Below are 22,650 nucleotides of genomic sequence, written 5' to 3'. Positions count from 1 at the left end.
TTGTTTTTTGTTTGATTGTTTCGCACTCACCCACATAGGCCTAGAAAAAAAAGTTCAGGCTCAGGATTTTTTTTTGCTTTAACCCCTGACATGGTATTGACACAAGTTTAAAAGTGATCGGAAAAAACTGCAATGTGTGTCCTCCAGGAAAATGTCCTTAAACTTCTTTGACCATGTAAAAATCTATCAGTGGGTGAGGCCATGATTAAATTTGACGGCATGTTACTTTGGAAACAGTATGCCTAAGAAACCTGTCAGATGGGGTATTAAGATTTGGTGTCTCTGTGACTTCCTGAAAGGATATTGTTTAGCATTCAATGTATAAACAGGCATAGAGGGGTGTTTGGCAGTTGATCTTGGTTCGGGATAGAGGGTAGTAATGGGTCTAATGTCAGACTACTAGAGACTACAGACTGTTCAGACCACTGTGTGAAGAGTTTGGAAAAAGTGAACATGGTATTGACACAAGTTTAAAAGTGATCGGAAAAAACTGCAATGTGTGTCCTCCAGGAAAATGTCCTTAAACTTCTTTGACCATGTAAAAATCTATCAGTGGGTGAGGCCATGATTAAATTTGACGGCATGTTACTTTGGAAACAGTATGCCTAAGAAACCTGTCAGATGGGGTATTAAGATTTGGTGTCTCTGTGACTTCCTGAAAGGATATTGTTTAGCATTCAATGTATAAACAGGCATAGAGGGGTGTTTGGCAGTTGATCTTGGTTCGGGATAGAGGGTAGTAATGGGTCTAATGTCTAGACTACTAGAGACTACAGACTCTAATGACAGACTACCTATACAAACACCACCACTAAGCTGACAACTTTTCATCTTCAATTCCGTCAGTGAGAAACCTACTATGTCCTACTGAAGCTTCCTTACGCTCATCAGGCCTCTCGCTGTTCCTCTCCCCCCATGTCCTCACTTCTCTTTGCTGCCACAGCACCCTCACTCACTTCTCTACCCTCAGATGAGCTGGAACAACCGACATCCTGACACATAAAAGAAAAAAACTATCCTATTATTGTAAGCCATCACAGTGGAAGTCATTAGTGAGTCATCCATTTTTATGTCAATTGTTTTATGTCACAACATCAGCTCAATATCCCAGTGTGTAGGCTACATACGGACAAGCTATATCACATCTACTATACATTTTATGTAGTAGTGATGTCCTATACCTTGGTCCTGATTTCATTGTGATTAGCTTTTCTACAGCATAAAAGCTGTACAAGCTTAAAATTTAACATCTCAACATATTACTAGTTGGCTGTCGAATAATCTGCTGAATACCATTTCAATATGAGGTTTTCAATATTCAATGATGACCTTGCTATTGATTTAGCTTAGCTCAGTATTTAGCTACTGTTGTTACCATAAGCTTACAGCTCAAAACAAAGGAGGGATTTGAAATACTAGTAGAGCCAAAGTTTTTTTTACTATACATGTTATTTATCTAAATCTGATCAGTTTAGGAAGTGATGAGGCTGAGTCAATAGCTGGCTATCAACCAACTCCAGACAAACTCCTCAGACTAACGTTACCTCAGTCAATGTAGATAGCTAGCAAGTTAGCTGGCAAACTGGTCATGGAAATTGAGATGACGATACAAATTTTAGGACATTTCTTCTGAAAACCAGAAAACACAGCCGATTACCCACGTTGTTTATTTGTGCAAATAATAGCTCTCACCCACAGACACGGGTGCTTCCTTCGCAGGTTGCGAAAGTCACAAATTGACAGATCGCGAAACTCCTCCCTAGAACGGCCCTTGTCCAATCATACCTTAGCAACCGCTACAAAGGGAAGAGAGTCCGACAACTTTGAGGTCTGAGCAGCATGGTTAAACAGTGTGCCTACGGGACTTGTAGGTATGACATAAGGTACCCTGAGAGATTAGAGGGATACGTCGTTTTTTTCCGCTTCCCCAAAGCCCAAAACACAGGCGCAAAGGTGCCAGCTGTGGATTAAACAGTGTGGTCACCCCACGCCCAACTCAATATATCGCAAAATACACATATGTCTGCTCCAAAGTAAAATTAAGCTGCTTGCTGCCAGCTAGCTATCGCTAGGTTTGATGGCTAACTATCTAGTTGAGAGAAAATCCCCAAACAGTTATGGTTCATGAATACTTGTATTATTACCACTAAAAGAACTTAACTAGTCTCTCCAACTAAAGTGTTCATGTTAAAAATGTAAATGTTCATGTATGTGACCGTCTAAATGTCAATGTCACTGTCTGTATAATTGCACGCAGAGTTTGTATTTATGCTTGATACAACATTGAACAGAACTTTTAACAAACACTTTGTATGTATGCTGCTGGCGTTCGTAATCGCCAGCTTTGATAGCTCAGCGTGCAATTTTACAAAAGGTTTTACTGACGGTAACATCAACATCGCTAGCTAAGATAGTCACCATCCTAGCTAGCTACATACCTCCAGTCTCTCGCCAGAGACGGAATAAATAATAAGAATAAATAATCTTTTGGAGGTTATTAGCTAGCTTGAAAGATTATATACAGATCTTACCCAGTGGTGAAATAATATGACTAGTCTACAAGGTTGTGCTGGTTGCATTTTTAATGATGAGGTCGTAGGGTTTCTATTTTTTTATTTTTTTTATTGAGACCTGTATGCCTTTGCTTCAATTATTGTTGTGTCCACTTCGTTGTTGATCTTAATATTTTGGATATATCCTTCCACTGCATATTGCAGTCCCTTTTGGCTTGATCAGGAGGATACCGCGGAGGTTTTACTCCAAAAATCATCACTCATACTGACAGTTATAGTGCTTGGCTCACCATGGCTTTTAGGTGGACAGTTCCGTGAATTTTGTCGGACGTAGCAACAATAACTAGGGGGCGGAGCCCTGGCGATCGGTCAATTGACTGCCATTTCCACAAGTGAGGTAACGTGAAAATTAGCTTTACTGAACGTCCCTCAAAGACCAATTATAAAATGTTACATATCTCTGCCAATAAAAGTCATGGGTTTACAATCCATTCAAACATCACTGATCTAGCTATGACTTTTGTCTATGTCTACGATGAGGCTAGTGCTAGTTGTAAACCAACACTTCTCAGTGACTGCCATACGGAGACGTTACTGGCGAGTTAGCTAGTCAGAAAAAAACAGGAGGAAACTTATATATTTCTATTTTGAATACGGTTTTTTATTTTTTACTTCTCAAACAGGATCGTTCTAGCCTTTACTCCAAGAGACACTGTAATCTTCAGGCGATCTGTCAGTAGCGAGGTTTAGTTAGCAAATACTTCAGAAAAGCCAATGACAGCATATCCAGTTTCCGGTTTCAAAATAAAAGTAAGATGTTAATCTATCCATTAGCGGGGTATTTTTTCATATATTAATGTTGTAGTATAAACACTTTGTCTTTAAAAGTTACGGCCGGCCGCGTCCGCTATGGGAGAATACAAGCAGGCCGTCGGCGGCCGTTATGGGATCTAGAGCAGGGGTCCCCAACCTTTTTTGCACCACGGACCGGTTTAATGTAGGGATTTTTTTCACGGACCGGCTTCAAGGTGTCATTTTACACGTCATCCATTCATATTGATGTGAATCATTCAATTGCACCCGTGAGGCAAGCGCGAATTTGATAGAATGAAGCCCGGTCTGCTCATACACAAAAGCTAACATTAACGTTAGGTGGAGTTAATTTGCTGCCAACACCATTGTATTACGAACGTTAAGTGCATGAAAAATACAACTCACCAAAACTCTGAATCAGTGCTTGGTCTCCATGTGCCGAAGCAGTTTTAAAGGATTCATTGGTGCTAGCTTGTCGCCACATATTAAACAGAGCGGAATTGGTGCGTGAGAATCACCTGTTGCGATAAACCCGTATTTTAAGTATGACTCATGGTATTGTCTGTTGAAAGAAGCTTTCTTTTTTTGAGGTCGTAGGCTCCTCTTCTGGCTCCTTAGTTGGCCTTTTCACCTTTGCAAAGAAGCTCTCCAAAGATGGTTTTTTTTTTTTTTTTTAATAATTTTCGCTAGTTTGTGGGCTTATTTGAGTGACGTATCACTTGAACGAGACAAGCGTCTTGACGTGACAAAAGGCACAGGCGAATGTGACGTCCGGGAAAATCCGGTCGTTTTTCAAAATAAAACACCTTTCAGACGCTAATAATTAATACAGCGGAATTGATATAAATTATTTATTCTTTCTGTGCGGCCCGGTAACAAATGCCTCACGGACCGGTACCGGGCCGTGGCCCGGTGGTTGGGGGTCACTGATCTAGAGGGTTAAAATAATAAAATAAATGGAATTAAAAAAAATTTAAATATTTTTTTTATAAATTCTTTCTTAAGTTCTAGCAGAAAATGGGGCTTTAATGTCCATATGGATATTCCATTCCAAATCAGTTATTTCCAGCAGTAATACACTATAACTCTGATCAAGTTGTGCTCATTTGAATGGAGGAGATGTTCTTTTTAGTGATTGCAAACTTTTGAACAAAAGAGTGTGTGGGTATAAAGTGCATTCAGAAAGTTATCAGTGCCATTCAATGTTTGTTCTTCTTAAAATGTGTTCAATTCATTTTGTTTCTCATCAACCTTCACTACAATACTCTACAATGACAAAGCAAAGACAGGTTTTTGGAGTGTTTTGTTAAATGAAAGATTGAATTATAATATTATACTCAAATATATATATATTATATATACAGTACGTAGTTATACTGCATCAGCAGGGTCTCTCCCAGACAAAGATTTCAAAGCAGACAGAGGTTTCAAAATGTGCAGTTCCAGCTCTTTTGAAGAAGACGTTGTGGATCGTAGACGCAGTGTTCAGCCAAGGAAACTTAATGCAGCTGATGAAAAACACATCAAGCTTATTTACCTTCGAAATCGGAAGATTTCAAGCAGTGGCATCAGCTCAGAACGGGCAGAAACCAGTGGTACCCAGGTACAGACATTTACTGTCCGGGGAAGTCTGGCCAGAAGTGGTCTTCATGGAAGAGTTGCAGCCAAAAAGCTCTACCCCGACAAGGAAACAAGGCCAAGTGACTGAACTAAGCACGTAAACATAGAAACTAGGGTGCAGAAACATGGCAGAAGGTGCTCTGGACTGATGAGTCAAAATTAAAAATATTTGGCTGTAGAAGAAGGAAGTTTGTTCGCTGGAGGCTCGAGAGAGGTACAATAATGAGAGTCTGCAGGCCACAGTGAAGCATGGTAGAGGTTCCTTTCCAGTTTGGGGCTGCATTTCTGCAAGTGGAGTTGGAGATTTGGTCAGGATGAATGGTGTCCTCAATGCTGAGAAATACAGGCAGATACTAATCCATCATGCAATACCATCAGGGAGGCGTATGATTGGCACCAAATGTATTCTGCAGCAGGAACATAACCCCAAACATACAGCCAATGTCATTAACAACTATCTTCAGCTTAAAGAAGAACAGAAAGTCCTGCAAGTGATGGTATGACCCCCACAGAGCCCTAATCTCTACATCATCGAGTCTGTCTGGGTTTACATGAAGAGACAGATGAATTTTAGGAAGCCTACATCCACAGAAGATCTGTGGTTAGTTCTCTAAGATGTTTGGAACAATTTACCAGCCGTGTTCCTTCAAAAACTGCGCAAGTGTATCTGGAAGAATTGATGCTATTTTGAAGGCAAAGGGTGGTCACACCAAATATTGATTTCATTTAGAATTTTCTTCTGTTCCTTCACTGCATTTTGTTAATTTATGAAGAATTGATGAAAATAAACTGTTAACACTTCCATTTTTGAAAGCATTCTTAGTTTACAGCATTTTTTCACACCTGCCTAAAACTTTTGCACAGTACTGTATATATATATTTTTTTCGATTATCAAACTGATATTCCTCTCTTGGTGCCAGTAATTCAATAAGCGTACAGTCTATCATTCTGATTATATTGTGAAAACCTGATATTGCTGCAAAAGGCATTTTAATATTGGCCTCCATGCTGTTAAAAATGCCTTTCAAAAAACCTTTTAGATGTATTTCCGTTGGTTCCCCTTGGCGTTACTGTCTGTGAATTACAATACTATGTGTCTGCCCCATGGAGAGCATTGGCAGAGGAACGCATGTTCGCCCAGCAAGTCTGTTTTCACAAATACAGTTTTGTGTTTAGATAAGCGCCCAGAGCAAGTGCCGTGGATAATACTTTGTCAAAAGTCATCGTCTAATCCAAACACTGAGCACCATTGTCACCTGGGCCCATTTGTGTTTCTGTGTTTGCTATCTATGTTCTCCCCTGGTGATCACTAAGTAAGGGATAATGTATAGAACGCAGGTCATTGTCGGGAAAATAAGCCCCGACAGGGCGAACAGCACCCCGACGCGAAGCGAAGGGGTGTTGATTCACCGTGAAGGGGCTTATTTTCCCGACAATGACCGGCGTTCTATACATTATCCCGCTTATTATACGGCTAAAACTAAAAAAAATACTTAACACAGTGTGTCTTTTTACAATGTATTTGCTTTTGTTACTATACGTAGTGAGGTTAAAAAGCAGAGAAATAGTTCGCCAAAGACGTTGAACTTCAAAGACAGTTGAACATTCTTTAGAACACAGCTGCTCAACCGTCCGCTGAAACTCCCTTGATAAGTTACTGTACTACTTGCGGAGTGCTACGAAAGATGTGAATCAGAGGCAAAAAGGCCACTTTCCTTGACAGCGGTCATTAACTGCATAGCAACGGTCAGTTATCGGAAAATAGTTGACCGCAGAACGTTGGGAAGCCCCATTCAAGTGAATGGAGCATTCTACAGCATTAAGAAGAGCCGTGTAATAATGTATATAATAATGTATGTCTTTATTGTGTGTTTCTATGTTTGCTATCTATGTTCTCTAGCCATTAAGTATGATGCTGAGAAGGAGGAGCGCTATTCGCAAGAAGCTAAGCAGAAAGAACTGCAGCGCATCTTTGATGCCCTTCAGACTGCAGCAAATAGAGGTGATTCGCACACATACACACACACACACACACACACACATCCACATTCACACACTCTCCTCTATTATATGTACATAGAGGTGATCCGCACACATACACACACACACACACACACTTTCCTCTAGTTAATGGACATAGAGGTGATACGCACACATACACACACACACTCCTCTATTAAATCGACATAGAGGTAATACGCCCGCACACAGACACACACACACACACACACTCTATCCTCTATTACATGTACCTAGCGGTGATCCGCACACATATACACTCTCCTCTATTAAATTGACATAGAGGTGATCCCCCCACACACACAAACACACACACACACACCCATATACACACTCTCCTCTATTAAATGAACTGTTTTCTACCCACTCATGTTTCCTCTTCCCCTCACCTGTTACCCTCTATTTATCCCTCATTAATCATGCTGCGGGATGCAGACCCTCCGCATGGAGAGATCTTGCTTAATTTGGAAAATTATGTGTACAAAGACTCTCCCTTGGGTAGGTTTTCAGTGAATGTTATGCTCTACCTTGCTTGGCAACCCAGTGTTTCACCTGTATGCAGCCAACAGTGGCACACAGTCACATTGTTGAACAGTTTGTACATGTTGTGTTATTGATGAAAAAAAGTTTATTCATGAAAATGCTTTGTACATTAGCAGGCTACAGATATCATAGGTAAATGCTACAGGCCTCAAGCCCTATATGGCAAATAAAACACAAATACAAGGCTTGCTTAGATGAAACGGCACTCACTTACTTAATTGCTGCCTAGCATCAGTTAATTGGCACGTGGATTAGTCCTCCAGCATGATGTAAAAGCAAAGGGAATATGAAACAGAAATACAACAAATGCATACAACACAAGTTCAGGATATGTGTAATCAGTTGAAGCTTTGGCAGTTTGCCTAACACATAGACAACAAAATATGGGGTCCCCAAAAAAGTGGTCTTGTGGTTCAACTTGCCCCATGTTAACTGGAGTTTGACAGTGAAGCTGCTCCACTCTGTACAGTCCAGGGGTATGTAGCCAATCATAAGTATGCTAATGTCAGCTCTTAAGCGTTCTCTTCAGTCCAGTGGTATGTAGCCAATCATAAGTATGCTAATGTCAGCTCTTAAGCGCTCTCTTCAGTCCAGTGGTACGTAGCCAATCATAAGTATTGTAATGTAAGTGTCTCTCCAGTCCAGGGGTATGTAGCCAATCATAAGTATGCTAATGTCAGCTCTTAAGCGCTCTCTTCAGTTCAGTGGTATGTAGCCATTGATTCATAAGTATGCTAATGTCCGCTCTTAAGCATTGATATTGTATTCATATGATGCATGGAGATGTATGCCAAGTAATTAGTTGCATACTTATAAACAACAACCTAAACTAGCGTGTAGCTTAGTTCTGAAGGCAATAACTTCCACTTCCATTTGTGAAGTCTAAGAATGTACTACAGTCATACTATCATGACCGACAAAGAAATCCATAAACCTTGAAAGTATTGGGTACAGCCTACATCTATGTAACCTAGGCTTGAAACCTGCCAGGGCTGGAATTAATAGCCTTCTCTGATAAAGGCCTTCTCATGACACTTTCCATTTGCAAAAGGGATTGCTTAGTTGTTCCACAATATAGCCTACCACCCTGCCACAATGTGCTTTGACCATGGCGATAAATGAATACAATTTTAGTAGAACTGTATTTTAGTAGAATAACTTTTCTTAAATGGAAGGTATAAAAAGCTGTTGACCAAGATGATGAATGAAACAAATTACAAAGTGTAATGTATTTGCCTCTAGGGTTAGGTTGAGGAAAAAATTCAAATACTTTTCGAATGCGAAAGTATCGTTTTCACACGCATCTGTGCATCTGTATAACAATGTTTGAAAAAACTGATCTCAGAATAGTGGAAGCTGGGTCCAGAGCACACTGTAGGTATAGCTTATCACTCATCACAGATCCCAGGATGATCCTTAATGGGCGTGTGGGCATGACGCTCCCCCTCGAGCTTCAGTCTTTGTCAACCAGACTGGCCGCAACCAGACAAAATGAGGGGCACAATGGATGGTGTACAATCTATCTTCCAGAGACAATAGCCTACTTCAGTCATTAGAGGGCAGTACATTTCAAGATTAATTAAAACAGGCAATATCAGGTCCTGTACGAGAAGAAGCTTTTTAAAGATTTAGCATTCACCTTTGATGCACCTCTGGTACATTTATGTCTAATTTTGAGCTTCAACTGGTAAAGTACTGCTTGCCTTGCTTGCTGTGACTGCATGTGACTGCATGTGACTGCATGTGACTGTATGTGACTGCATGTGACTGCTGTGTTGTGACTGAAAGAGACATGCGAGAGTATCAATGACAACTAGCCATTGTTATGTCCTAACTAGCATCAAAGAGTGGTGCATCGTGATGCCATTTTCTATCCAAGCATTGATGGACGCCCTGTCTCTATTTTTTGACTGACATGTTCTCCCAGCAGAATTGTCAAACGTTTCAAGATGTTCTATAGCATGATAAAACAGTTGCCATGTGGACAGCAACATTGTATTGGGATGCACTCCGCCTATGGTCACTTGCAGTAAGGACAGGGTTTGACACTTCAAATATTGTGGTAACACTCAATCAAGTCCTCTTAGCAACCGAAAGCTGAAAACATTTGGTGCCCATAAAGCAGTAGAAGTTTTTAAAAAGTTATCTAACCCTAATAAAAATGATTACTAACACACTAATTAATATTATTTAGATTTTGAAGCACATTGTTTTGAGATGATTATATACTTTGAGATTTGAAAAGACCATTTCTGTGGGAACAGAACTTAACCCTTCGAGGAGTGAGTTTTCCATACCATACAGATCTAGAAATCACTAGAACTAGAATTAGGCATTCATCACTAGACTGAGAATGCAATGCCATCCATAATGATCACTTGTTCATTATTACATCATCAAATGGACCCTTCAGTTGGCATCATTCTAATCATATTTGTGATGTACTCACAACTAGACTAGACAAATGTGAAGATGCAGCCGTAAGCAGCAGCCGCCCATTGCATATTTTAACCTATGGAATTATGTGGACGCTAACACTTTGGCCTACGATAGAACGTTTTGACTGTCCTATAACATGTTGGATGGATAATAAATCTTTCCTTTCTTTCTCTCAGAGGTATGGCTTTAAAAAGAAGTCGGTATTTGTAATTTTAGAAATTGCACAGGATTTTGAAGGTCTTTTTCTATCAGGCTGTGTTATTGTCTCACTTATATTTCTTTTTCTCCTTTTCTTTATTGCTATTATATTTCAGTTGTAATTTCTGTCAAACTGGCATTCATTTGTAGAGTGTGTGCCATCAGGTATTCACTCATTCATCTATAGAGTGTGTGTCTTCACTCATTCACATATAGAGTGTGTGTCTTCACTCATTCACCTGTAGAGTGTGTGTCTTGACTCATTCACCTGTAGAGTGTGTGTCTTGACTCATTCATCTGAAGAGTGAGTGTCTTCACTCATTCATCTCTAGTGTGTGTTTCTTCACTCATTCATCTGAAGAGTGTGTGTCTTCACTCATTTATCTCTAGAGTGTGTGTCTTCACTCATTCATCTTTCGAGTGTGTTTCTTCACTAATTCATCTCTAGAGTGTGTGTCTTCACTCGTTCATCTGTAGAGTGTGTGTCTTCACTCATTCATCTTTCGAGTGTGTTTCTTCACTAATTCATCTCTAGAGTGTGTGTCTTCACTCGTTCATCTGTAGAGTGTGTGTCTTCACTCATTCATCTTTCGAGTGTGTTTCTTCACTAATTCATCTCTAGAGTGTGTGTACATCTGTAGAGTGTGTGTCATCAGGTCTTCACTCATTCATATATAGAGTGTGTGTCTTCACTCATTCACCTATAGAGTGTGTGTCTTCACTCATTCACCTATAGAGTGTGTGTCTTCACTCGTTCATCTGTAGAGTGTGTGTCTTCAGGTCTTCACTCATTCATCTGTAGAGTGTGTGTCTTCACTCATTCATCTCTAGAGTGTGTGTACATCTGTAGAGTGTGTGTCATCAGGTCTTCACTCATTCATATATAGAGTGTGTGTCTTCACTCATTCACCTATAGAGTGTGTGTCTTCACTCATTCACCTATAGAGTGTGTGTCTTTACTCATTCATCTATAGAGTGTTTGCCTTCACTCATTCACCTGTAGAGTGTGTGTCTTGAGTCATTCATCTATAGAGTGTGTGTCTTCACTCATTCATCTATAGAGTTGTGTGTCTTCACTCATTCATCTGTAGAGTGTGTGTCTTAAGGTCTTCACTCATTCATCTGTAGAGTGTGTGTCTTAAGGTCTTCACTCATTCATCTGTAGAGTGTGTGTCTTCACTCATTCATCTCTAGAGTGTGTGTACATCTGTAGAGTGTGTGTCATCAGGTCTTCACTCATTCATCTATAGAGTGTGTGTCTTAAGGTCTTCACTCATTCATCTCTAGAGTGTGTGTACATCTGTAGAGTGTGTGTCATCAGGTCTTCACTCATTAACCTATAGAGTGTGTGTCTTCACTCATTTACCTATAGAGTGTGTGTCTTTACTTATTCATCTATAGAGTGTTTGCCTTCACTCATTCACCTGTAGAGTGTGTGTCTTGAGTCATTCATCTATAGAGTGTGTTTCTGCACTCATTCATCTGAAGAGTGTGTGTCTTCACTCATTCATCTATAGAGTGTGTGTCTTCACTCATTCATCTGTAGAGTGTGTGTCTTCACTCATTCATCTCTAGAGTGTGTGTACATCTGTAGAGTGTTTGTCATCAGGTCTTCACTCATTCATCTATAGAGTGTGTGTCTTAAGGTCTTCACTCATTCATCTGTAGAGTGTGTGTCTTCACTCATTCATCTCTAGAGTGTGTGTACATCTGTAGAGTGTGTGTCATCAGGTCTTCACTCATTCATCTATAGAGTGTGTGTCTTCACTCATTCACCTATAGAGTGTGTGTCTTCACTCATTCATCTATAGAGTGTGTGCCTTCACTCATTCACCTGTAGATTGTGTGTCTTCACTCATTCAGCCGAAGAGTGTGTGTCTCCACTCATTCATCTGTAGAGTGTGTGTGTCTTCAGGTCTTCACTCATTCATCTGTAGAGTGTGTGTTCACTCATTCATCTATAGAGTGTGTGTCTTCACTCATTCATCTATAGAGTGTGTGCCTTCAATCATTCACCTGTAGATTGTGTGTCTTCACTCATTCAGCCGAAGAGTGTGTGTCTTCACTCATTCATCTGTAGAGTGTGTGTGTCTTCAGGTCTTCACTCATTCATCTGTAGAGTGTGTGTTCACTCATTCATCTATAGAGTGTGTGTCTTCACTCATTCATCTATAGAGTGTGTGCCTTCAATCATTCACCTGTAGATTGTGTGTCTTCACTCATTCATCTGTAGAGTGTGTGTCTTCACTCATTCATCTGTAGAGTGTGTGTCTTCAGGTCTTCACTCATTCACCTGTAGATTGTGTGTCTTGAGTCATTCATCTATAGAGTGTGTTTCTTCATTCATTCATCTGAAGAGTGTGTGCCTTCACCCATTCATCTATAGAGTGTGTGTCTTCAGGTCTTCACTCATTCATCTGTAGAGTGCGTGTCTTCACTCATTCATCTGAAGAGTGTGTGTCTTCACTCATTCACCTGTAGAGTGTGTGTCTTCACTCATTCATCTGAAGAGTGTGTGTCTTCACTCATTCATCTGTAGAGTGTGTGTCTTCACTCATTCATTTCTAGAGTGTGTGTCTTCACTCATTCATCTGAAGAGTGTGTGTCTTCACTCATTCATCTGTAGAGTGTGTTTCTTCACTCATTCATCTGAAGAGTGTGTTTCTTCACTCATTCATCTGAAGAGTGTCTGCCTTCACCCATTCATCTATAGAGTGTGTGTCTTCACTCATTCATCTGTAGAGTGTGTGTCTTCAGGTCTTCACTCATTCATCTATAGAGTGTGTGTCTTCAGGTCTTCACCCATTCATCTATAGAGTGTGTGTCTTCACTCATTCATCTGTAGAGTGTGTGTCTTCACTCATTCATCTGTAGAGTGTGTGTCTTCAGGCCTTCACCCATTCATCTATAGAGTGTGTGTCTTCACTCATTCATCTGTAGAGTGTGTGTCTTCAGGTCTTCACTCATTCATCTATAGAGTGTGTGTCTTCAGGTCTTCACCCATTCATCTATAGAGTGTGTGTCTTCACTCATTCATCTGTAGAGTGTGTGTCTTCAGGTCTTCACTCATTCATCTGTAGATTGTGTTTCTTCACTCATTCATCTGAAGAGTGTGTTTCTTCACTCATTCATCTGAAGAGTGTCTGCCTTCACCCATTCATCTATAGAGTGTGTGTCTTCACTCATTCATCTGTAGAGTGTGTGTCTTCAGGTCTTCACTCATTCATCTATAGAGTGTGTGTCTTCACTCATTCATCTCTAGAGTGTGTGTCTTCAGGTCTTCACTAATTCTGACCTCTTTTCTCACGTGTGCTCTACATGCTAAAGGACAAAAACATAAAAAACATAAAAAGACCTTTAGGAAATGTAAACACACCAAAAAAAAGTCAGGTATGTCAGTGTGTGTGTGTGTGTGTTATGCCTGTGTACGTGTCAGTGTTTGAGTGTTTGTGTTATGCCTCTCTTCGTATGCGTGTTTGAGTGTGTGTGTTATGCCTGTGTACATGTATGTGTTTGAGTGTGTGTTATGCCTTTGTACATGTTTGTGTTTGAGTGTGTGTGTTATGCCTGTGTACGTGTGTATGTTTGAGTTTGTGTGTGTTGTGTGTGTGTGTGTGTGTGTGTGTGTGTGTGTGTTATGCCTTTGTACATGTTTGTGTTTGAGTGTGTCTGTTATGCCTGTGTACTTGTGTATGTTTGAGTTTGTGTGTGTTGTGTGTGTGTGTGTGTGTGTGTGTGTTGTGTGTGTGTGTGTGTGATGCGTGATGCGTGATGCCTGTTTTTAGGTGTGTGCTTGAGTGTGTGATGCCTGTGTACGTAGGGCCAATAGTTTTCCGCAAAAACGGAAAACGGACGGAATACGCGGAATGGACCATCTGAAACGGAATGGACCACTGAAAACGGAATTGCAACTTTTCAAACGGAAACATAATTTTGTGCATCAAAATCGCCCAAAACCCCCTGTATTTTACCCTGTAAGACTGAAAGTCTTTCAAATAAACACAACAACGATCGCAACAATGAACAAACATTAATTAAAGAACAAAAGCGGTCAGAAAATGTCACGTCTGCGCTGAACTCTGCTCCGGCCACGCCCCCCTTTTCAAGGGTAGTCACGTTCATTTGCTCATCTTCCCAATCGCATTAAAAACTAAAAATGTTAAGTCTTCTGTTGTGTTGATGGCTGGCAAACAACAATCTAAGAAGGGCACGTATTATTCACTGAGTTACCAAGCAGTCTAATTTATGGGGACTAATTAGCACTGCACTGAATTACATTACCATGACTTATTGCTACACAATAACAATTACACAACTAATATTACTAGATACATATAATAGTGGACATTACACTAGGCAACATGGATGTCATTCATATCTCATCCAGTCGAAATCTTAACAGGATTGAACCCATCTTTATTACAGCGTATCAACACAAGAACAGAACATAGCTAAATCTCCGCTTAGCATCATGCTAATCACTACTAATAGCACGAGCAGGTAGCCCAAAATTTGGTATTTAATACACGCTCTATTACAGAAGCAACTTCATGAAAACCCTTACTTTCATTAAGTATGCACATAATGCCTCACATACAGGTCGAACAATGATGATTTAAGCATTGGAAATGTATAAGGCACAGTATGGTCAACTACTTAGCGACAAACTGAACTCGACAGTATCTTAACTGTGGGTGCTGCACGCACGCAAACAGCGTTGCTAGGCAACATCACTATCAACAGAGTTTTTGATACAGTTAACGTGCAGAAAGGCATTATACGGCTGTTTTTATTTTTTTGACGCGGAATCACGGAATTACCAAAAACGTGACACGGAATTTGCTTTTTTTTGACGCGGAAAACTATTGGCCCTATGTACGTCTGTGTGTTTGAGTGTGTGTGTTATGCATGTGTACGTGTTTGAGTGTTTGTGTTATGCCTGTGTACGTGTGTGTGTTATGCCTGTGTACGTGTGTGTGTTTGAGTGTGAGTGTGTTGCCTGTGTACATGTTTGTGTTTTAGTGTGTGTGTGTGTGTGTGTGTGTGTGTGTGTGAAGCCTGTTTACATGTGTGTGTGCTTGAGTGTGTGATGCCTGTGTACGTGTGTGTGTGCTTGAGTGTGTGATGCCTGTGTACGTGTGTGTGTTATGCCTGTGTACGTGTGTGTGCTTGAGTGGGGTGGGCTCTTGATCCTGTGCCTATGTGAGTATGACTGATTTTTAAGGATGGGACAAGAAACTCTTTTCCATTCTTGAGCTGAATGGCTATACAGCTCCAGAGACAGAGAGACATGTCAGACATACTAACATTACAGACAGAGAGACATGTCAGCCATACTAACATAACAGACATAGAGACATAGAGACATGGCAGCCATACTAACATAACAGACATAGAGACATGGCAGCCATACTAACATTACAGACATAGAGACAGACAGACATGGCAGCCATACTAACATGTCAGCCATACTTACATTACAGACATAGAGACATGGCAGCCATACTAAAATTACAGACATAGAGACATGGCAGCCATACTAACATTACAGACATAGAGACATAGAGACATGGCAGCCATACTAACATTACATACATAGAGACATAGAGACATGTGAGCAATACTAACTATATAGCTCAGGAGACATGGCAGGCATACTAACATTACAGACATAGAGACATAGAGACATGACAGCCATACTTACATTACAGACATAGACAGAGAGACATGGCAGCCATACTTACATAACAGACATAGAGACAGAGACATGGTAGCCATACTAACATAACAGACATAGAGACAGAGAGACATGGCAGCCTTACTAACATTACAAACATAGAGACATAGAGACATGGCAGCCATACTTACATTACAGAGATAGAGACATGGCAGCCATACTAACATAACAGACATAGAGACAGAGAGACATGACAGCCATACTTACATAACAGACATAGAGACAGAGAGACATGGCAGCCATACTTACATTACAGACATAGAGACAGAGACATGGCAGCCATACTACCATTACATACATAGAGACATGGCAGCCATACTTACGAGTCTGCATGTGTGACTTTTGGAACCCTTTAGCTAGAGATGCTCCGATCAGGTTTTTTGGTGCCGATCACCGATCACTGAAATCAGTATCTGCCGATCCGATAAAACCGATCACCGATCACGGTGTCGATTGAAGCAATCTATTTATTGTGTAGCATCATTTATTAAATGAATTATTCTTAACAACATTGGTATTGTATTTTAAGTATTTAAATAACAAGAGGAGAGAGTATCATGAATTGACAACCATCAACTTTATTGCAGGGAACGTGCAACATTCCAGTGTAGAAGATCTCACTTTCTATAAAATGTGAAAATAATAATAAATATTATTAATAATAAAAATATAAATCTTTAAATGAATATCACAACAATAGAAGCACATATGCAACACGCCACTGTCTAGACGCTCTTGGAACTTAAAAGTAGCTTTCCCGGGAATAGAGTAGAGTATTCAAACCTTACTTCTGATTAAGCAGCATCACTGGCAGATTTGCCTTGATAAATATAAGCATCTCAGCATTTTTAGGAGTCAACCTGCCTTTAAAAAATCCGAACCGAGCCCGACGTAATCAATTTCTCAACTGTTCATTCATAGTACTAATGCCACATTGACGTTCGTTTTTTTAAGAATATCCTGGCTTTATTAAACTGGGGCATCAACAGTTAAATGCTCTCTCTCACAAACAAGCGCTGTTAAACGCACAAGCGTACACAATAAGGCCAATAAGCATATTTAAATTAAATGATTCACATTGCGAGAACGTTAAGTAAAATGGTGCGGCTCCTTTAAAAGGAGGGACAACGGTGACTCATAATTTGGATGTAGCGACAAACATTAATGTGCTGTAACAAGTGTTAACCAGTATGTGAGTTTTATTAAAGCATAGCGTGTGTAGCTATTTCATCCCGTTTGTTAACCTTTTCTGCTGTCTGTTTACTAACCAGCAGCAGACGTAAAGGAAAGGGACTTAACCCCGAAGTTAAAAACATGTAATCTACTTCGGCCGTGGAGCATTGTACTCCCCTGCAATCTCCAACTACGTTCAGAGACAGGCAGCAGGAAATGTTAACAAACGGAATGAAATAGCTACACATTACACACGGTATGCTTTTAATAAAACTCACGTTTTATGCTACATCAACGGAGGCACAACAGACAAGTCTTACCATTGAAGATCTTTTAGCACGCCGACATATCCAACAGCCTAATAAGAATCTGCATCGTCTACTTAGCAGAAATATCTCCATACAGTAGATTTCCCTTCGTTTAGTATCATTTTAAACTCTCCAGATGACAGTTTCTCTTTAACTTTCTCCGTGATGCCATTTAATCTGCCTCCACGGGGAACTGCTTTGGAGCAGGCGTTGCAAATTGCAAACGTATTATCTTTCTCCGACACCTTGTAAAATTGCGAGACCGGCGAAGCCATTTTGTCTCGACTCTCGATTTTGACTTTGACCTACCCGCCACCGACAACGGGGGCCAATGAAATTTCATAACATGGAGACACAGCCAATCACAAGCTTCTTTTTTTAAAATAATCATTTTCTACCAGTAGCGGCCTGAAATGCCTGTCTCTAACCTTTTATTGAAACGTCTCTGATGGTAGTTCTCGCAGATTTTAAGTAATCTGATCGGATCGGTTTGATCGGCCGTTTTGAGAACTCAGATCGATAACGATAAGGGGGATATCTGCCGATTACGATCGGCGCCGATCAGATCGGAGCATCCCTACCTTTAGCCATAGTCACTCTTTGGGCTACAGTTGAAGAGAGCATTGGGCTTTCATTTGGAAAGCTGTTTTAGTTATTTCCATATGATCCAGAAAAAAGTAATGCTGTACTGAAATGATGTGCAAACACTTCATTTAACTAGTTGTTCCATTTCAGAGAATCCACAAGAGGAGAAAAAAGACTCATTTGTAGAGAAACTTGCCACTCAGGTCATCAAAAACGTACAAGTGAAAGTCACCAACATCCACATCAGATATGAAGATAATGTGAGTTGTGTGAATTAAGTTTACTATCCAGTGTATTATGTTATATACACTCAATTAAATGTACTATCCAGTGTGTTATGGAATATGCACTAAATTAAGTGTACTATCTAGTGTGTTATGTAATATACACATTACATTAAGTGTACTATCCAGTGTGTTATGTAATATACACATTCAATTGAGTGTACTATCCAGTGTGTTATGTATTATACACTCATTTGTTTTGCTCTTTTAATGTAGGTATCAAATCCACAAAAGCCCCTCTCAATTGGTGTGACTCTTGCAGAGCTGAGTCTGCAGGTGTGTGTGTGTGTGTGTGTGTGTGTGTGTGTGTGTGTGTGTGTGTCTGATAATTGGCAAAAGTTGGTTAATGGTGATGTAACTGTTCTTAGGAAGAGCAATGTGTTCTTTACATTTCAGACTACAGATGTGAATTGGAAGGCGTGTATCCTTGATGAAGCCTCCAAAATATTTTATAAGGTGAAGGCAAACATTATTATTGGTCAAACAAATGAGATTTAAATGTTTATTTTCATTTTGTTTAACAACCCCCTCCCTTTCCCTGCAGCTGGGTCGTTTGGACTGCCTGTGCATGTACTGGAACGTGAACAGCCCTACCCTGTCCACCGGGTCATGGGAAGATATTGTGGTAGTGTACCCCGTACATCCATCATTCTCACTTCACGTCTCACTGTTGAATACTGGGAGCTTTTTATTCTCTACGTTTAATGTCATAGAACCATGTTGTGGTCAGTGTGCAAGTGTCTTTCACTAGGAGCAAAAACCTTTTTGGGAGCGGGGAAAGCCAGTATGGTATTTTCATATCACACACACACACACACACACACACCACACACACACACCACACACACACCACACACACACACACACACACACACACACTGAATCATGACCATAGCTTCAAAATGGAGAAATTACTTACACAGGATCAGGGGTGGGGGGTTGCTTCAACTGAAATATTACAATATCTCGTATTTTCATTTTCATTTCAAAATTAAAGCTACAAATTTGAAATGAAAAAAAAATAACTAAATATGAATACATAAACATAAAAACATCCTCAGTCTGCTTTTCAGATGTATAAAAAGACACTTTCTGGACCGCTGTTTGGATTTAAATGAGCAAATACTTGCTGGATAATTCCTGCAGTGATTAATATGTTTCAGCTGACAACAATTCTTTAAACCCTAACTGATGCAGTGTGAAGCTTCTCAGTTCTTGAACACCTATGTCAGAAGTCGTATCCTGTGGTAGAAAAAACAATGGGTCTCATTCCCGAAAATGTTCTTAAGTGTCATCTTTAGTACACATAATACATACAAAAACCGCTTAGTGGGTATACACTTTGCTCATAGGGTTACTGTTACAGGAGTAAGGAGGGTAGGAACAGAAAAACATGTCTGTGGTGGCAATAATATTTTATATAAATGCTAGCCTAGGGTATTGGGGTATTAGAGTAAGTGTACGGCAGTATGGTGGAGGTGGGTGCAGTGGGCCGATGGTTTCTACAGGAAGATTGGGTGCCAAGATGTTTTTAAAGTGTCTACGTTTTTAGAATAGCTTATGGAGTGTTACAGCCCTTAGTTTCGACGGCTTGATGGCTTCATTTGACAGTAATGTTGAACACACAAAACACAGTGGTACCATAGGCTCATGTCGCGGACCCCCTGCAATGCCGCCGCGGACCCCCGGTTGAAAACCCATGGTCTTGATGTCTAGAGTCACGTGTGGAAAATAAAATGAACAACATGCTGTAACCTTATATGTGAAGATTAAATAGTAGATTTTCCAGATGACCAAAGGCCGTCTCAGGCTAGCATCCAAATAAATTATTGCACGACAAAAAGTTTGATTGAAGTTTGAACCTAACCCAGCTAGCTTGTAATAAATTGCACGTTCAAAGTCAAGCCTTGTTACATTTTATTTACAGCCTGTGAAATGATATCAATCATTTGAACTAGGGGTGGGAATCTCTTGCACCTCACGATTCGATTCCGATTCAGAGGTCAATGATTCGATTCTAAATCGATTATCGATTTTAAACCGATCAATTTCAACATAAAATGGATGTGTAAAAAAAAAAAAAAAACATTTGCAAACTCAAATGATTTAATAGTCGAAATGCATCGATAATCGTTTTATCGGTTTCAAATTGATAATCGATAATCAATCGATAATTGCATTTTAACATAAAATGGATGTGTAAAAAAAAAAAAAATTACAAAATCGATTATAAACTTTTTTGAATCGAGAAAGAATCTTTTTAGAGAGAATCGAGTTAAATCGATTAATCAATTTTTCCCCCCCCACCCCTAATTTCAACTATGTATCTTAGCATATTTAGCTTGCCACTATTGCTGATGCTCACGTGTGCCCATGGCAACCCTGAAACCACAAAGCTCTTGTACCCAGACATAATAATCAACAGCAGTGCCGGGCTATGTGAGAGATGTGGTAATGTTTGAAAGTGTTTTATTTTATATTTACAGGATAAGCTGAAAGCTGGGATCAGCAACAAGGACCAGGAGCTGAAAGAATTTCAGTACAGTATGTTAAAATTGATGATAATTATCAATCGATATAATAAATAATGAATGTCTAAGTTTTTTTTTATAATGGCATGAACCATATTTATTTTCTCTCTTTGCAGTATTTTAAACCTGTATTTGATCTTTATTTTCTCTCTTGCAGTATTTAAACCTGTATTTGATCTTTATTTTCTCTTGCAGTATTTAAACCTGTATTTGCCACAGCAAAGATCTGTATCAGCCCAAATGCAGAGATTGAGCTGAAGTCACCTAAAGTAACCCTACACCTTGAGGTTGACATGATTGCTCTTGAGATGACCAAACCTCAGGTACCCCCTGCCCCCCCTACCTCCACCAATCACTGCCTCTAATGCACCCCCACAGACAGGCACACCCTTAAGTCATACAAATAGAACACTTAAGCATGCACACAATACTTATTTGAACACTGTAGTTATTTTCTAAAGATTGCTTTGATTTCTATTTGTATACACTGTTTGTGTCACATGTTCAGTCAAATAAGATTGCATGCAGGCCCGGTTCTGAAGGGGTAGCAACGGGAGCAATTGCACCCGGGCCCGTGTAGAGGGGGGCCCGTTCTCTTTGATCCTTTCTGATATACCGAGTGTGTCTCTAACAGCACAAGTTGACCCTGTGGCCTGTGCAACGCAATCTCCCTATTGGCTGTTAGCGATTTATTTTTTTTTAAAAATGTATCAAAACACATGTATCACACCCCCCTCCCCCCGTGAGAAAATCGCGACGCAGGCTGGTTAGTTAGACGCGAGCCTCGCAGCCTGCATTCTATCAACGAATGTTACGAGATGAGGTTACTAAAATATTCTGCATGTCTACTCAGTTTAAGAAGTGCTTCCCAAGTAAAGGTTTGAAAAGAACTTCAAGCTTCAGACTTTCTGTTAGGGAAGCTGTTATCTATCTGCAGAGCAAATGTCAGGCTCATACAAAAACATTAACGTGAATGAATTGATGCTAATACCTAGCACGGTGTCTATAGGATTTCCCATATACGTTTGCATTAAGCTAACGTATTTTCTACCACAGTAAAACATGCAATAAAAATGTGATTGTTTTTAGAAAACGAATGTTACGTGATGAGATTACTAAAATGTAGTCTGCATGTCTGCTCAGTTTAACAGTGCTACCCAAGCAAAGGTTTGAAAAGAACTTCAAGCTTCAGACTTTCTGTTAGGGAAACAGCTTTCTATCTGCCAAGCAAATGACAACACGCGCAACCTTTGGGAGCATGAACTGCACTGAGTTTTTGCGCAACAATTAACCCCAACCTGAAGCAAGCAGCCGCCTTTAGTAGGCTAAAATGTCGGGACACAAATCCGGTTCGCTAAAGAGAAAGGAAAGTAAACGGAGGAGCGAAGGTACAAAAAAGGAGGCAGAAAATGCGAATTTATACATCTTGGCTGAGTAGGCCTAGTAGACAAACGGCAGAGGATACGGGCCCTGAGACAGATGTTGGCGCATCCACTACTAGACTGTCTGCGTTGGCTGTGTTGTCCATCGAAAACCGCACGGCAAGACAAGTGGATTACAGTGACATAATCGCAAGATTTGCTGCGGCCAAGACACGACGCATACAGTTTTAAGGTAGGGCAATGGGGAATCAAGACAGTCCGCTGCGGCTGCATGCTTTCAGTTCAGTTGTGTTGATGTTGTTTAATTGATCGGATTTAGACTAGGTTTTTTTTTTTTGCGGGGGGGGGTCTGGCTGTGCGATGTTGCACCCGGGCCCAGAATAGCGCCGGACCGGGCCTGATTGCATGCATGTTTCATTGTCATGCATGTTCATTTTAGATGCTTCTCATTTGGGCTGACTCTCTCAGTTCAAACTGTTTATTAGTGTTTATGTGAGGGTGTGC

The 22,650-nt window shown here is 40.2% G+C and overlaps 1 protein-coding gene across 3 annotated transcripts in view; it reads left to right on the top strand.

Annotated features, from left to right (window-relative positions):
- Positions 1 to 22,650, top strand: part of vps13c (vacuolar protein sorting 13 homolog C) — a 271,108-nt gene that overhangs the window by 30,496 nt on the left and 217,962 nt on the right. For all 3 annotated transcript variants that reach the window (XM_080843884.1, XM_080843883.1, XM_080843882.1), the window contains exons 5-12: positions 6,848 to 6,949; positions 7,402 to 7,464; positions 18,100 to 18,209; positions 18,450 to 18,509; positions 18,630 to 18,689; positions 18,778 to 18,858; positions 20,720 to 20,777; positions 20,960 to 21,087. In XM_080843884.1, coding sequence (XP_080700010.1) covers positions 6,848 to 6,949; positions 7,402 to 7,464; positions 18,100 to 18,209; positions 18,450 to 18,509; positions 18,630 to 18,689; positions 18,778 to 18,858; positions 20,720 to 20,777; positions 20,960 to 21,087 — 662 coding nt within the window. The remainder of the gene's footprint in view (positions 1 to 6,847; positions 6,950 to 7,401; positions 7,465 to 18,099; positions 18,210 to 18,449; positions 18,510 to 18,629; positions 18,690 to 18,777; positions 18,859 to 20,719; positions 20,778 to 20,959; positions 21,088 to 22,650) is intronic.

Source organism: Sprattus sprattus (genome assembly GCF_963457725.1).
Source record: "Sprattus sprattus genome assembly, chromosome: 8".
In the NCBI taxonomy this organism is placed as follows: domain Eukaryota; kingdom Metazoa; phylum Chordata; class Actinopteri; order Clupeiformes; family Clupeidae; genus Sprattus; species Sprattus sprattus.
The sequence above is the reverse complement of the archived record's forward strand: the minus strand, read 5'-3'. Positions and strand labels throughout refer to the sequence as shown.